Raw genomic sequence first — 18,431 nt, 5'->3', positions numbered from 1 at the left:
CTTCTCTGATGTAGACAGTTTTGTTCGCTCTGTAACTTTTTATCAGAAGACTGTTGGAGTTGATGAACTTCGTGAGAAGAAGTGTTTTCGTTTGAAAAAGCTTCTTACCACTATCATAAAAAGTAAAGCAATGAGAAAATCTAAAAAATTGTAAACCATGTATTACACGGTGTTTTTTCTTTGCTTTTATATCATGCTTTGTTCTTTATTTCCCATCTTAATTTTGTATATGGACGCTTTGAGGATAGGCTCCTTAAATATTAATGGTGGGAGGGATAGTGTAAAGCGTGCTACAGTCTATGAAATAATTGAGAAAAAAAAGCTTGATATCGTCTTTCTCCAAGAAACTCATAGTGATTTGATGAATGAAGTTGAGTGGAATTTGTGGTGGAAAGGACATAAAATACTCAGTCATGGTACAAATTTAAGTAGAGGTGTGGGCATTTTTTTTCTGCAAAAATAAGGGTGGATATTATAAGTATGGAGGAACCAGTGAAGGGTCGATTGTTGGTGGTTAAAGCTCAAGACTCAAATAAAAAAATTCTGTCAGCAGTATACAGCCAACTGTAGTAGTAGAATAAAGAATGTGATTGAAACACTTGAAAAGCAAATTAATTTAATGGAATTGCAGTTGGTTGATGCACATAATTCTACATTGTACAATAATTTGCAGATAAAAAAGAGAGAGCTTGGTCCAGTTTTAAATGAGAAGGTTAAAGGAGCCTTGATAAGGTCCCGTTTCATGTCATTAGCAGAAATGGATGCCCCAACTTCTTTCATCTTTAACCTGGACTATAAGGCGGCTCTACAAAAACAAATGTCTTAAAGTCCTCGATGGGAGGATAACGTCTAAGACTGTAGAAATGAGAAACCATGCTGTGGAGTTCTATTCAAGCCTTTATGCTGCAGAGAACTGTGAAAATAGTGACTGTATGACACAGCTTCTTCAGGGTCTTCCTCAGCTGGACTCTGATTATAAAACTGCCTTGGATGCTGGTATAACATTTGAGGAAGTTACTGCCGCTGTGGGAAAACTGAATTCAGGACGATCTCCTGGAATAGATGGACTGCCAGCAGACTTTTATAAAAGTTTTTGGAACTGCATTGGGCACAATTATTTTGATGTTTTTTGTGAATCTTTAAGAGAAGGTGTTTTACCAACTTCCTGTCAATATGCGTTCTTATCACTGTTACCAAAGAAGGGTGATTTAGCCCTTTTAAAGAACTGGCGTCCTGTTGCCCTTCTTACAACAGAATATAAAATATTTTCAAATGTCTCGCAAATAGATTGAAACAATTTTTGTGTTCGGTTGTACATAGAGATCATTATCATAAAATATTTTCAAATGTCTCGCAAATAGATTGAAACAATTTTTGGGCCAGTTGTACATAGAGATCAGTCATATTGCATTCCAAAACGGTCCATTATGGATTATTTGTTTTTAGTGCGAGACATCGTGGATATTTGTAATGGTTTCAATGTGAATGTTGGGTTAATTGCCTTGGATCAAGAAAAGGCTTTTGATCGTGTGGATCACAATTATCTTTTTAATGTATTGAAGGTTTTTGGTTTTGGCGAAACATTTTTAAATTTGATACAGGTATTATATAATGGTGCATCATGTATGGTTAAGATAGGGGGGACTTAGGTATTAGGCAAGGCTGCCCATTGTCTGGTCAACTATACAGTTTAGCAATTGAGCCGCTGCTTTTTAGACTTCGAGATAGACTGTCGGGTTTTAATGTGCCTGGTCTTTCTTTAGACTCAAGAATCTATCTCTCTGCCTATGCTGATGATATTACAGTTTTTGTAAAAAATGCTGGAGATATTAACTGTCTATCTGAGGTACTCAGTCTTTATGAGAAAGCTTCATCAGCTAAGTGAACTGGGCAAAAAGTGAAGCTTTTTGGGTTGGTAAAGGGGAGTTTGAGAGTCTCCCAAAGTTACCCGGAGACCTAAAGTGGGGCAGAGAGGGACTTCAATTATTGGGAGTTTTTTTGGGGTCAAATGATTATCAAAAGAAAAATTGGGAGGGGCTAGTGGAGAAAGTGTGCAGCAAGTTGTCTAAATGGAAATGGTTGCTGCCGCAGTTTTCCTATAGGGGGAGGATTTTAGTGACCAATAATTTGGTTGCTTCTACCCTGTGTTATAAAATAACTGTGTTACAGCCACCTGTTGGACTTGTTGAGGAGATTCAAAGGCCACTTGTAGATTTTTTTTTGGTCTGGACAACACTGGATTCGTGCTGCTGCTTTATACCTTCCGGTTCAAGAGGGAGGTCAAGGTTTGATTGATATCAGATCCAGAACTTGGCTTTCCGGTTGCAAGGAGCTCAGAGATTGTTATATCACACTGATGCTTCATGGCAAAAGACGGCTTCTGCTCTTCTTAGGCGGGTCAGAGGTATGGGATTGGACAAACATCTGTTCTTAATGGAGCTCCAGAATGAGGACCGTGTGAGTTTGACTGTTTTCTATAAGTCAGTTCTGGAGGCATGGAAGGTGTTTACCATTTCACGTTCACCGAATACACATGCTGGATTATGGCTTTTTGAAGAGCCAATTTTTCTTAATGATTTTTACCATCAAGACTTGTGTCTGGACCCAGTTTGCGTGCATGTTTCACTGCTGCGGGATGCACAAAGCTGGGACATATTTTGACCAAGAGCTTAGAGGAATTGAGTGAAAGGACTGGAGTGAGATCTCTGAGGCTGCTGAAACAAGCTAAAACTGGAATTTTAAAGTCTTTGCATGCGGACCATAAGATTTTTACAAATGACTCTATAGCAATTGATCAATGGAGAAAGGGGGTTCCTTATGTTTTTCCTTCTCTGAATGTGAATATTGCTGTGGGAGAATGAGGAGAACTGTCTTTTGTCTTTTGAGTTTTTGAGGAAGTGGGGAAAAAGGCCCTCTATATCTCCTGTGTGAAGGCATCCAATGCTGGTCGCTTGCATGGATTTGCCTCAAATAAATGGACAGATTTTTTTGGAGTTCTTTCCTCCCCTAGAGGCTGCTGGCGGTCCTTACACAAACGCCCCATTGACAAAAGAACGGGAGACCGTTCATGGGGCGATAGCTACAAACAGATACGTTGTGCACATTGATCCTTCGGTAGGGGTGGGCCGTCCCTTCTGTAAAGAGGTTGAAACGGTTTTTCATTTATTTGTACAGTGTGCTCGGCTAAACGATTTGTTTTCATTTTTATCTCAATGGTTCATTAAAATTGGTGAAGCTTTCTCCTACGAAATGTTTATATATGGTCCAAGGTATACAGAAAAAAGGAAAAGTCAGTTGACTTTACTAAAAAAAAAATTCTGGTACAGCAAAACTTGCTATATGGAAATCCAGAAAGAATAAGTTGTTAGGACAGGGCTCTCTGGATGTGTTGATGACCTTCAAAGGCTTGGTGGCGGCTCGGCTTAGAATAGAGCATGCCTATTATAAAATGGTAAATTGTGTAGAATCTTTCATGTACATTTGGGGGATAAATGAAGTCCTTTGCACAGTAGATGATGATGGTGATTTAATGCTTGCTCTCACTTTAACATGAATAGTATTATTATGGTTCCTGTTTGAGTTTGTAATATTATTGTGAACACTTTATTGTTTAAAATAAAGGTGTATTTAAATTAAAAAAAATGATCTCTATCTCTCTCTCTCTCTCCCCCCTCTCTCTCTCTCTCTCCCCCCCTCTCTCTCTCTCTCTCTCTCCCTCCCTCTCTCTCTCCCTCTCTCCCTCTCTCTCTCTCTCTCTCCCCCCCCTCTCTCTCTCTCTCTCTCCCTCTCCCCCCCCCTCTCTCTCTCCCCCCCTCTCTCACTCTCTCTCCCCCTCGCTCTCTCTCTCTCTCTCTCTCTCTCTCTCTCTCTCTCTCTCTCTCTCCCCCCCTCTCTCTCTCTCTCCCTCTCCCTCTATCTCTCCCCCTCTCTCTCTCTCTCTCTCTCTCTCTCCCCCTCTCTCTCTCTCTCTCTCTCTCCCCCCTCTCTCTCTCTCCCCCCCCCCCTCTCTCTCTCTCTCTCTCTCTCTCTCTCTCTCTCTCTCTCTCTCTCTTCCTCTCTCTCTCTCTCAGTTGATGTCAATGGGGTTCTTCAAAATATCTTCTCTTGTTCAGCAGAAGAAAGAAATTCATGCAGGTTTGAAACAACTTGAGGGCGAGTAAATGATGACAGAATTTTCATTTTTGAGTAAACTATTCCTATAAATTTTGGTCTGTTCCTTAAGTAAGGTTTCAGAAGACTTAAAATGCGGTGTGCAAGTCAGACTACTTTTCTGGCACGTTTATGTTGCTTTTTTGTAATTTTTGGAGCTTAACATCCTTCAAAACATCTCTTTTTGTATCTCACAAGAAAATACGAAGTAATACATGTTTGGAACGACAAAAGTGTAAATGATGGCAGAATTTTCATTTTTGATTGAATAATTCCTGGATTAGACTGGATTAGACACAAGAACTCAAGGACGTCTACAGTCACACACACCGACCAGACCCAGACCTCAACCCTGCAACACCACAAGAGGAAAAACATAAAATATTACGAATTCATAGAGCGTTGAACAGGCTTATTGCCTCACAGGAGCAGGCCGGTGTTATTGCAAAGCTCTGAGGATTTAAAAGTTTCCATCAAAACAAATGGATAAAGCATACAAAGCTCCATAACATTTTTTTCACAAGCTACTCTAGAGAGAGAGTAACCAATAAAATAACGCCTACAGCAAGACAAAGCAAAACAACCAAACACACATATGTATATGGTCTTTGCTGGTGCTGGTATTATTTGAGCTCCCAAGAATGGCCTGTGATTTTTTCTTTTTGATTACATTTTAGGGAAAGACACTTCTTGAAGTGTGGCTAAATCAATATGCCCATATTGATTCAGAAACCTGGTAGAGTCCTTTAAGCAAATCACTCGGCCTCGTTTGCCCCGGGTCTGTCATCTATTGACGAGCGAGAAGAAATGATGAGAGCGGCTCAAGATCATCTCTCCTGATTACGGCGCCCATATCTCTGAGAGTCATAGAGCATGTGTCTGTTATTGCAAAGCTAAACCGTGTAGAAAACATCCGCTTTACCCCCAGCGAAATGTGGCCTGATCTACTTTTGAGAGGCTCTTCCAGCTCTTGTGAGTCAAAGCAATCAAAACCCGAAGCAAATGAGAATTTGTTGAAGGGTCCCGATCAAGCCGACAGACTGCATATATACAAAGCATTTAAAGTATTTACCATTGACAGTAAGCATGACCTCCTTCTCTCCCACTCCCACTCGTGGCACCACAGCTCGACATACGTATTTCCCAGCATCCTCCTGTCTCACTGCCTTCAGTGTCAAGGTGTTCTCATTGCTTAGCACCTGCAAGGTAACAGATGTTTGGGAGAAATAAAACACAACGCCACAGTCAGAGCTACTTGGTAGATATCATTAAAAAGTTTTCTCTTCCTTGTCTTTTTTTTCTTTTTTGAAGCAAATACATGAAGCAGAACTGCTTCTATAATTAATCATCACTGTATTCACAAATACAGCCTCTTGCTTGAGTTTTGACTTCATCTCGACATCAGATGTGAGGTCCTAACAGATGACGACCCAAACAAACACAATGTGCACTACTGAGGGTCCATTAGCCTTTGAAAACAGTTCCGTCACATGCATGTCGTTTTAATTCATCACATCCAGATGGGGAATTAAATAGAACTCTATAAGTCAGGGTTGTGCGGCATTGAAGAAATTAATTGAGAATTCATTTTAAAGGTGAAGTATGTACAATTTTTAATGTTAAATTACATTCTCTTAAGCCAGTTTATTGTTCATTGATTATTATTATATTATTATATATTATACCATTAATGGGTTTATCTCAGCCACAAGTTTAAACGTTGAGCCCCCAGGCACCATATAAACATTGAGAGCGGTCCTCTCAGATCTGTCGATCTCTTTCCAGCTCAACCTATAGCGTGAGTTTGGGGCGTGGCTAGTGTAGCAGGCGGAGCCAGAGGGCTGTTAGCCGCCGTGGGACCATGACTGATGCGTTACATGGGAAAAGATATTCAGCTTCAGTTACAGAAGTGCAAGCCCAAAGCAAACAAGACATTGGAATTAAAACACGCTTCAATGGATAAACAACATCATCATGCACCCATTCAGAAAGAGAAATGTTCCAGTTTGTATTGTTTACTTTGATGTGTCCGGTGTAGACAGCCTCAAACAGCCGTGGAGAGTCATGTCAAAAAATGCGCCCGGTGCAGAAACGTTGGATCGGTTTATTATAAGGGAGACGCTCGTGCTCACTCTATACAGAGTGATACTCAATTGCTAACTCATAACATTTACATTTTACATTTATTCATTTAGCTGACGCTTTTATCCAAAGCGACTTACAATTGCTATATATGTCAGAGGTCGCACGCCTCTGGAGCAACTAGGGGTTAAGTGTCTTGTTCAGGGACACATTGGTGTCTCACAGTGGATTCATATCAGAATATTACTAATATGTTGGACCTATTATAGAAAGTATCTACTTTTACATGTTGAGACATGCCTTCATAAGCACCGGTAAGAGCTTTATTTATGTTTGAGAATATAAATCGGAAATATGCTGCCTTTTGTAATTCCGCTAGATGCCACTAGTGTCGCAGGAACTACACACTTCACCTTTAAATTCCAATTAAATTCCTGAATTTGACAGAATGCAGAATAGAAATTTGAATTTAAATACAAGGATGTAGAATTAAAATGCATTTAAATTGAAAACTAATTTTAAGCAAGATAAACAAAATCAACTTAAAAAAACTACTTTGGTTCCACAAAGCCTTTGTTTGAAAGCTTTGAAAAAGTTTAAACAGTCTTAAAGTTTGAACATTTATGAGCTGTTTAGACAGGGTTTTTATTGTTAACTAAAAATAAAAATAAATTTAAGTACTGTACATTGTTGTTAATTGGAGTGAAGCTTAAATGAAGTCTTAATATTAGATGAAAAACTTAAACTAAATGAAAATGACAAATGTTGCCTTGGCAATTAACTGAAATGTGTTTAAAAAAGTCAAAGCACTAAGATTACTAACTGGAAATAATAATAAAGAAAATGTAAACGAAAAAATATATAATAAAAAATTTAATAAAAAAACAATAAAAATGACAAAAGCACATAACGAAATTACAAAAACTTGTATGTTTTTAAAATATAAAAAAGGAAAATATAAAAATGAAAGCTAATTCAAAATATGAATAGGACTATAATAGAATAGATTGACAGATATCCAAGTAGAGCAGAGAAAAGTACGCACGACTCCATGACCCCTTTTCATCCAGACGATGGTGAGCGACGGGTTTCCAATCCAAGCGCAACTGAACACGGCGTCAGAACCCCGGTCCACCTGGAGGCTCTGGGGATCCGCAGCCAGACGAGGCCCGACTACAGAACAAGAAACTATTATTATATGCAAAAGAACATGCATTCAGAGAAAAAAGTCATGTAGGTTTGAAATGACATAAAATATTTTTTTAAATCATAAACCGTTTTCGAATAAACCGTTCCTTTCAGATATAAAATGAAAAGAAACATATTTATACACAGCAAGTTTTGCTGTTAAACTCACAATAAACGTCCACATTGCGACTGATGTTGGTGCTGCCCAGGGCATTGGTGACCTCACAGGACACTGCTTCGGTGAAGAAGGAATGATCAACCAGCACCTCGTAAGTGTCTCCCGTCGCATCCGTGATCATGTGTCCCCCCTTCGCCCATCTAATTATACACCAGACACACACAGGGCAACAAATGAACAAGCCTGATGGACGCTGCCAAGGTGTTTTTTACCAAATCTGCTCGAAAGATCAAAGGCGGTAAGAAAGGTATTTTTTCACAGGCAAATGACTGAGATCTTGTCATATTTGCACGGTGTACTGAAACAACAAAAGAAGAGTGTCTAATGTAATTTTCAGGACACAGAATACTTTTTTTTTATTTGTGCCTTTTCATTTTCGTGCTGTCGGCAGGCCGTGTCTTCTTTGGGGGAAGAATAACAGGCACACATTAAGAGGTTTTTAGATGCTGCCTCTGTCATTGGCACTCTTTGATGCTGTAGTCATTATAGTGAAATGTAAAGAGGGAAGCGAGAAACACACACAACGCAGGCGAACGCAACCGCTGTGGTTCAGATGGGAAGATCAAGCACATCAAGATGGACTTTTTTTGCATCTCTGATGTAAAAGTGGACAGTGTTAGAGAAATAAAAAAGAATTTGATATAATGAATGCATTCAACACAACTCTCTGCTTTTTTATTTTAGGTTTGGCATTTTCATCGCTTTTATTGGCGGTGACAAAGCTCAGCAATCACTTTTCCCCCTGCTGGACAGAAAAAAATGGCAAAAACTGAATATTTTGTGATGTCTTTGCAAGATATTTAAAAAAATGAAGTGCCAGTAGCAAAGAAAGCATTATTAACATGAGAATGTCTTATCAGCAATTAATGTATGACAAATAACATGTATTTTAAAAGGTATTTATGTTTGGAGTCTTAATGCTTTCGAAAGAAGTCTCTTTTGCTAATTACCTAATCAAAAATACAGTAAAAATAGTGATATTGTGAAATATTAATTTAAAATAACTGTTTTATATTTGAATGTATTTTCAAGTGTCATTTGTAAAATTTTATTTCAGTAATAGCAAATCGGTATTTTCAACAGTGCGACAATATTTTTCTGCAAACCACAATATTGTAATGTTCAAAATGTTGTGTCTGTTGCTGTACAGTGATTAGCATAAGTGAACAAACCCATGCTAACGCTGACTAATAAGGGGAATAAATAAAAAAAATCATCTTTTGGAAATTGATCTTAATGCCTTAACTAAAAAAATGAGGGAAAATCCAAACTTTAAGGACACCAATTTTCTTTGTGAATGAATAATGTATCGTAAATAAATAAATGTTCTTCTTTAAAATACTGGTTGCGTAAGTCAGGACACCAAGTGTGCGTCTCTGAATGAGTCGGCGTCAGACACGGGCTGTGGACCACAAAAGCCTTTTAGAAACAAAGCCTTGTCCTTGTCTTGAGAATTCTATTATTCTTTCTTTTTTCCAGAATTCTTTGATGAATAGAAAGTTAAAAAAGATGAGCATTTTTGAAATACAAATATTTTGCAACATAAAATAGTCATTTTTGATCAATTTATTGTGTCTTTGCTGAATAAAATAATTTGTTTCTCTAAAAAAAAAAAAAAATCTCACTGACTGCAAACTTTTGAACAGCTGTGATATTCCCACGCACTAGCCAGACAGGATCGGCCGAAGACCCAAGTTTGGTTCGAAGACGAGAAAACAAACCAAGCATGGCGTTCTCTCACCATTCCTGATTTCTAACACACACTTGCAGCGTTCGGTGTTGTCTTGGCTGTCAGAGCAGAAACGAGCAGATGCTCTCTGTATGTTTTTACTTTGTCTCCGGGCGCATTCATATGTAAATTGAGCAAGCTTGTTTTGTCCATTAGATAGAAAGATCTGTTAAAACCCATACATTACCCACTCATAGACCCTCCCCTCGAAGATATCCGGACAGAAGTGGTTGAAAGTGGACAAAAGAGACAGATTAAAACACCAGGCGTAAACGGGATGGACATCTACTTGTGATCCGATCCACCAAAACACATCTTAATACCAGGTGTAAACAGGGACTGAGTCTCATGCAATGAGTGATTTGTTCTTAATTGACATGTCAAATTAAAACTAGTTCTAAAATTGCATCTCAAGACTGCATTCAATTCCACTTCACCGAGCCGCTTCCAAACAGAAGAAGAAGTCCTCACTCGTTTGTGCATCTGCTCTCTCTACAGCAGCTCTACATGGGCACTCAAGACTCAAACTCACATTGCCAGCATGTACACCATGGCTCGATGTGTATGTGACTGCTGAACCCCATAGGCCACGGCTCCAACACAAACTTTCTTTCTGCAGAGTTTCCTCTGTGTTCCTTTGAGGACGGCAGCCTCCATGTGAACTCACACACTCACACTCACACTCACACACACACTCACACACACACACACACACACACTCACACTCACACTCACACACACACACACACACACTCACACTCACACACACACACACACACACTCACACTCACACACACACACACTCACACTCACACACACACACACACACACACAAACACACACACACACACTCACACTCACACACACAAACACAGACACACACACTCACACTCACACACACACACTCACACAAACACACACACACACTCACACTCACACTCACACACTTGCACTCGCACTCGCACGCGCACGCGCACACACACACTCGCACGCGCACACGCACTCACACACACACTCACACACACACACACACACACACTCACACTCACACTTGCACTCGCACACGCACGCGCACACACACACACACACAGAGACACACACACACACACACTCACACACACACACTCGCACACGCACGCGCACACACACACTCGCACGCGCACACACACACTCACACTCACACACACACACACACACACTCTCACACACACACACTCGCACGCGCACACTCACACTCACACACACAAACACACACTCACACTCACACACACACTCGCACACGCACGCGCACACGCACACTCACACTCACATTCACACACACACACACACACACACACACACACACGACAGGGCTGATGGTTTCACCTGTCAGTCTCAGCAGGAAACAGTGGCCAGCTCAAAATATGATGAGAAGGGAAGTGGGAAAAAGAGAAATGTTTATATGCAGCGATGGACAGATATCCATTTCATTCCAATGTAAACGTGTAGCTAATCCAGGACCAATTGATTAACTGTGAAAATGAAGATATAACTATGTTCTCTGCCATCTCATCAAGGGTTCACACGAACACCGGAAAGGGCTTATTACATCCTGTTAGGAGAATTCAATTTCATCAATTCCAATGGTGCCAATATTCAGCGTAAGCTGTTTATGAAATTATTTTAATCCCGTATTTGTTGCTAAAATAGGAAAAATGCTGCAAACAATTTCCATGGATCTTTGACATTTAAGTGATTAACTGTCTTACTTTAATCTAATCAAGACTCAGAGCAGTCTGAGAAATTACAGCGTCTCCTGCCAGCGAGACACTCTCACCGACTCACACGAGGACACACTCAAAGATGAAAACATTGTGTTATACAGAGCTGTGACTACTTTATCTCGGAAAAGGACATGAGAATAAAACAGTAATGTAACCACAAATAAAACATCAGAAAAAGATGTCCAGCCTCAGCCAGAAAGACAAATCGTGCTCTCAAACCTTCACAATACACAGAATAAACCCATGTGTCTGCTGCTACATCCATCTTTCTTTACAAAATTCAACAGCAATAGTATACATACAAAACCTAGAATAAAACAAGATCCTCGGAAGGTGTAAGCCGATACAACACCCGTGGAAAACAAAATTGTTAGTTTTTAAGATGCTGCGGGAGGGCTGTCTGTGATCTGCTGCATTTCTAATTAAAACACTGGGTGGTACGAACACTACAGAACCGTCTCCGCCAAAACAAGCAATCAGCCACGCGGACGCCGATGCCAACCGATGCCGAGCAGCAAAGCCACATGTTCACATCAAACGCTCGACACACCCAACAGAGCGTCTTCCATTAGACACTTCAGAAGTGACAAATGAGGATAAGACAAGACAAATCACCTACGCTAGAACAAAGCCACCAACACCAGCGCTGACAGGAAGCCCCTGGAGGGACGTGAAGCACACACTTTATTCACAGGCGCGTCTGATCCATCCATTAACGGCCCACTTTTCTGCTCTTATGCCTGTTCAGACTGCAGGATAGTTTTACGATTGTCACTGTGTCAGATTATGCGATTTTGACTCCTAAATTCTTTTCGTGTGGTGGACAAGAAACGTCACACTACACGTTGCTTTCCGACCAATCATCGCTAACCGTCTTAACGACGTGCGTGATGTCATCGCAAAGGCAGAACTAGCGACTTACTTCACAAAGCCTAAACAAATAGTTGTACAAGCCTAATGCTAATTCAGGATTCACCGGGTTGCTGGAGTTCCTTCACTATCATTCGCCAGCATTTCTCTTTTTCCACTATGTCGTGGTGATCCCTCAAGGAAATATCATTTAGAAAATCCTGCTGATATAATCTTAGTGCAGTCTGAAGCCGGCATTGGAGTTCGAGAAGAAAATCAACATTCAAGCCCTGAATTAAGAGATGCGTTGTCTTTTACTCTTTTCTTGTGGCTTATTTTTTGAGTGCAGTGGCTTTTTGAACTCTCTATGATGGCTCCACATATTTTGGTGGAGCGAGGTCTAGGTTTAGGATAAATGAAAGGCCACATCCTTGGAAAAGAAAGAGCAGAAGTCTCTATGCGATTTCACTGTCACTGGGAATTTCACGCGCACTACATCACACTGCTCTCTGGGACAATGCAGTGCTTTTCTCCATACAGTCAGTTCACAGTGCTCACAGCAATTTGTATATATGTAGAGATGCTTAAGCAATATAGAGCGGTTGTGCCGATATTCAGACCAGCAGCACAATTGCGAATGTGAAATGGCTTTTATTGCCAAATTAATAATTGTTCCTTTTCCTATTCTTGCTCCACCAATGGAAAAAGCAACAAAAGCGTATAGAACCCATTATAATCAGAGATGCTGTCTACACCGGATGTGGAGCGGCACGGTGTGACACCATAATGTCCAGACAGTAATCTGATAACTGACGACTGACGTGTTTGGTGTAGACATGGTGTAAACTAAGCCACAAGATAATGGAGGAGTAGCATTTCTGAATGCATTGTGTTTTGAACAAATTTTAGGTAATGATACAATGATTCACTCGATTGTTTCGTTTCTGAGTGAATCAGAGTTTGGAAGAATCAGTTCAGAGAATGATCCAACCAGTCACTCACAAAGATTAGCAATGTTTTTTTTTTGTATATTTTAATATAATTAAAGAGTGAATGACTCACTTATTAAAACAGTCACTAATTTAAAACAGCAAACTACTGGTGTAACAATATAACATGCAGAAAGAATGTTAATTAATCTCTAAAGATTAAAAAAAAAAATCTAATATATATATTTTTTTACAAACAGTTATAGGTTCTTTTGTCCACTGAAGCTTCCAAGATGTTCTTAAACAATGCTGGAGAGCATGCCATTAGGTTTAGTGGAGCTTGAGGGCTGATGTAACTAAAGCAAAAAACAAACAAACAAAAATGCAGATTAAAATCATTTTCATTAGTAGACTCAAACTTTTGCACCCCGCCATGCAACTGACATCCACCAATGAAAAATCCCTTTCAGTCGAACACTAGTGGAGCTGTGAGATCACAGCACGCAGATTCCCCACGCCATAATATTGCTCTACGAAATTATGAAAATCCACGAATGAAAAATACTCAAAGTCTTAAATGGCCATCATGACCGCCGAACATAAAGGCTTTATTTTTGCTAATTAATTTACAGTTTCACTAATCTCATTTCAAATGCCACAGGAGGACAGTGATGGGTTTTATTTCTGCGAGCGGCTGGACCGGACGCCTCCAATAAGCAATGCTACATTTCTTTCTTACAAAAAAACAAAACAAAACAAAGTTAAATTAATTTCCATATTTATGTAAACAAAATGAACATGAATAAAATATTGGCTAGTGAAAATAATCCTTCGTCTTTCTAGTGAGGCAGCTCTAATCCTCTCAGAGGAACGGTGTAATGCCCACAGGAAATCTCCCGCAATCAGTAATGACTTTCTTCGTAATTAGTTGGGCTTCTGTGTTCCTGCAGTGTGAATTCAAATGCTGTGTTTCTCCGAGAAGCCAGTCTCCGCGTGGAAGTTTCCCTGTGCTTGATTGATGATTTCATGACATTACATTTGGCCGAGGGTTCGGTCTGTGGCACAGCGCACATTTGAAGCTGCAGGAGTGGGTCAAGGGACAGGAGATACTCAGAGTCCTCGGAGCTTTTGAGAGATCTTTGTCCAGCTGGCTGAGGGCAGAGGCACAAGTGTCTGGTGTGTGTGTGTGTGTGTGTGTGTGTGTGTGTGTGTGTGTGTCGCTCTGTGCTCCTTTAGACCTCTCCGGGATGAATAATGCATGACACTCTTATGGGGCAGAGACCATCTCTAGCTACACACTGATTAAAAAGATGTTAGGTGTGACGCCGTCTCTCTCTATATGATGAAGATGTTCCGGTGAAATCAACAAAATGCAAACAAATGTGTTCCTGACCAACAGATTACTACTAATACAGCGGCAGATTTTAGGATGAAATTATCAGAATCGCATGAAATGTTAATTTGCCTTGAATTATAGTTTTGGCTTTGAAATGAACAAATACTCTCCAACAGATCACTATATTTATTATTATTATCAATGTGCTGCTAAACATTTTTGTGGAAACCTTGATACATTTTTCAGGGTTCTTAGATGAATAAAAGGTTTTATTTAAAATAGAGAGCATTTATTTAAAATAGAAATATTTTGTTACATTATGCATGTCTTTACTGTCGCTTTTGATCATCTGAAGCATCATTGCTGAATAAAAATATTAATTTCTTTTAAAAACAGATCCCAAACTTTTGAACAGTAGTGCATATCTACCATGTTAAAGATCATCTCAATCATCAATTAATTAATATTTCTGAGCTAAGCCTTCAAAACACTGTGATGTCACAACTTTATAACTTGCACTGTGGCCACTGCCTACTCTACTTTTTTGCTACAAAGTAATGTAAAAATATACAGAAAAAATTATAATTTCAAATGACTAGATTCACATATGATTTTTGTGTGGTTTTGGAACATTCCACGCAAGCTCTCAATTCTACACAGTGTGCCTCAAATGCTATTTTCATATGATCACGTGTTGAAACTAAAACATTAATTTATCATGAGCTTCACACGGATATGGGATGAACATGTTCACATGAGAAATTCATGAGTTTTTTCCGCTAAGACGTATTGTGCACAATAACAAAAGCATCAGGAGAGTAAAAGAAGGAGACACTGGGACCTAAAAGCAGTATTTCAGTCGGGTGTGTGTGTGTGTGTGTGTGTGTGTGAGTGCCGGCTCTCACCTGTAATGAGTGACAGGGGGATTCGCTTTAGCAGCACAATGGAACTTGACCAGATTGCCTTCCAGAACCGGCTGCGGATCCACAGAGAGGTTCACCAGCGGGAAATCTGGAGGAGCACAGAGAGCCGGTCAGCTTCATCTTCACAAAGAACGTCTCAAGACACTCATTAATAAACACTCGTCAGAAAGATTAATTGCGGATTAAAGAACTAACTAAAAATACTCTAAAAAGTGGGAACGGCTTGATTATTCTTTTTTCCCAGTAATGAGAGCTACTTTGCATTAAGATTAATTGGCGCCTTAACTCGCCTTCTAACTGCTGAATTAGAATTTAAACAACTTTTAAAATGAGCTTGATTAAAGAGAGTTTTTGGCGAAATGAACAATTAGATTGATTAGTCAAATTAAACAAACAGTGGCCAAATTCACATTAAGCAAAAGCGATATTCAACCCCAGACTTTTTATCGAGCCGTTTCAGAAGACAATTACATTTTATTTATTTGAGTTTAATGCAGCGCTAGAATTCTCATTAAAAAAAATTGCAGTTTCAATTAAAAAAGTTTGAAATGTGTATGAAATTTATAGTTTGGATCAAGGCAATCTTACAATGTTTGCTTTCGTTCCCTTCTTTCCAATTACACACACCCAAACCCAAACAGTCAGACAGGACTGACACCAAATGTGAGACAGGAAATGACACCAGATGTGAGACAGGAAGTGACACCAGATGTGAGACAGGAAGTGACAACAGATGTGAGACAGGACTGACACCAGATGTGAGACAGGAAGTGACACCAGATGTGAGACAGGACTGACACCAGATGTGAGACAGGACTGACACCAGATGTGAGACAGGACTGACACAAGATGTGAGACAGGACTGATACCAGATGTGAGACAGGAAGTGACACCAGATGTGAGACAGGACTGACACCAGATGTGAGTCAGGACTGACACCAGATGATGTGAGACAGGACTGACACCAGACTAACACCAGATGTGAGACAGGACTGACACCAGATGTGAGACAGGACTGACACCAGATGTGAGACAGGACTGACACCAGATGTGAGACAGGAAGTGACACCAGATGTGAGACAGGACTGACACCAGATGTGAGACAGGACTGACACCAGATGTGAGACAGGACTGACACAAGATGTGAGACAGGACTGATACCAGATGTGAGACAGGAAGTGACACCAGATGTGAGACAGGACTGACACCAGATGTGAGTCAGGACTGACACCAGATGTGAGACAGGACTGACACCAGACTAACACCAGATGTGAGACAGGACTGACACCAGATGTGAGACAGGACTGACACCAGATGTGAGACAGGACTGACACCAGATGTGAGACAGGACTGACACCAGATGTGAGACAGGAAGTGACACCAGATGTGAGACAGGACTGACACAAGATGTGAGACAGGACTGATACCAGATGTGAGACAGGACTGACACAAGATGTGAGACAGGACTGACACCAGATGTGAGACAGGACTGACACCAGACTAACACCAGATGTGAGACAGGACTGACACCAGATGTGAGACAGGAAGTGACACCAGATTTGAGACAGGAAGTGACACCAGATGTGAGACAGGACTGACACCAGATGTGAGACAGGAAGTGACACCAGATGTCAGACAGGAAGTGACACCAGATGTGAGACAGGACTGACACCTGATGTGAGACAGGACTGACACCAGATGTGAGACAGGAAGTGACACCAGATGTCAGACAGGAAGTGACACCAGATGTGAGACGGGACTAACACCAGATGATGTGAGACAGGAAGTGACAGCGGACAGACAGGCGCTGACACGTTCAGAGCTGAAGAAGTGTGTTGAAAGCATGATTGTGGCGTGTGTTTGTTTGGACACAGGGCATGTTGGACATTAACTAGGCCAGCGGTAGAAACATCAGCGACATACCGACAAATCACAGCAATTCCAGACAGCATTGGTTCCTCCTGCTGTTTCCCCCCCAAAATCCTGAAACTTTAATATGAGAAAAGCTTGTACAATCTGGCCCAGTCCTGTCAGAGCGCAGTGGACGGATCTGTCACCTCCCACGGGTCTGAATGTGATTAGAGGCCTCTGGAAAGCCCAGACACAGCGCTGGGTCTGATTTCTCATTAGCAGTCTGCACCCGTCACTCGCCCAGCGTATTTGTACCAAGGACAGATGTTTCATTCATAATGCCTTATGGCACAGGACTAGTCATTTAAAATTAACCTGAAGGCTTTCTGAAAAGCGGCAAAACCAAATAGCGGCGTATTCGAACATATTAGAGAAACAATAACAGCGATAAAGTGTAAGCGGTTGGCAAGCGTACTTGCAGAACTTCTTCCATCTTCAACTTATTACGACTCCGGTAACAGAGTTCAGTCTACATGCATAGAGTACCTCATAAAAATGCAGAGTATTACTACTTTTCAGGGCTGAATTATCCATTAAACCAGCTGAAATGTTCTTATAAATATATGTCTGTCAAGACAACTCTTGGAGAGATTGGCATAGTAATAGATACAGCAATGTTCATGTATTTGGTCTTCTGCTACAGAGCAAGTACAGAGACTTGCTACTGCCAATACATTCACAGACATGTTGCTGTGAGTAAGACATACTGCTGCTGCACATACTGCATAACACACACAAAATAACCCCCGTTGCAGATCTACACAGGTGGAGCTGGGGAAGGAGGAGGGTTTCGCTGAAGACTGCTAATGGCAAACACTGCCAAGTATTTGAATGTTGTGCAGCAAGCTCGTTGGCTGCTGATGCCACAGCACTATGTAGATAACAATGTGATCACTACTAAATTGATGTAACCCCCTGGGGTCGGCTCAAAATACTCTGTTGATTTTGATCTTACATATAAGAGTTATACATCATTCGATCCTGTTAAGTGTCTATTTTTTGTGTACTCACAATTAAAACAAAGTGTTGTGCTTTTTGTCAAATAAAGAAAAATAAACTTGATGCGAGTTTTGCCTCCTCTCTGTTAGTGAAGTAACTCAGCGAATACTTGTCACACAGGCACAAGAGATTTTTCTTTATGAAGCTTGAATTCTCTTATTTAAAATGAAGTAATTTATATAAAAAACGAATATTCTCAGTTTATGTAATCTGTATGAAAAGAGAGAGATGTCAGTCGTTTTCTTTCCAGCTCATTAGAGCTCATTAAGTGTTAATGTGCCACGCCCACGGAGGGCGCGCACTATTCAAACGCAAATGATCTAAGGCAAGCCATGCAAACATGCTAACGCCCACATCAGCTGGATTATAAAACACATCAAGTTTAATAAGAATCA

General features: G+C 40.4%; 1 protein-coding gene across 1 annotated transcript in view; it reads right to left on the bottom strand.

Moving 5' to 3' along the window:
- Positions 1–18,431, bottom strand: part of LOC143745386 (kin of IRRE-like protein 3) — an 88,077-nt gene that overhangs the window by 34,715 nt on the left and 34,931 nt on the right. Inside the window, exons 6-9 of the mRNA XM_077237486.1 lie at positions 15,109–15,214; positions 7,589–7,737; positions 7,277–7,404; positions 5,222–5,348 (exon numbers count right to left, since the gene is read on the bottom strand). Coding sequence (XP_077093601.1) covers positions 5,222–5,348; positions 7,277–7,404; positions 7,589–7,737; positions 15,109–15,214 — 510 coding nt within the window. The remainder of the gene's footprint in view (positions 1–5,221; positions 5,349–7,276; positions 7,405–7,588; positions 7,738–15,108; positions 15,215–18,431) is intronic.

Source organism: Siphateles boraxobius, unplaced genomic scaffold, assembly GCF_051911475.1.
Source record: "Siphateles boraxobius isolate OS27281-9 unplaced genomic scaffold, OSU_SipBor_1 200, whole genome shotgun sequence".
NCBI lineage: Eukaryota > Metazoa > Chordata > Actinopteri > Cypriniformes > Leuciscidae > Siphateles > Siphateles boraxobius.
The sequence above is the reverse complement of the archived record's forward strand: the minus strand, read 5'-3'. Positions and strand labels throughout refer to the sequence as shown.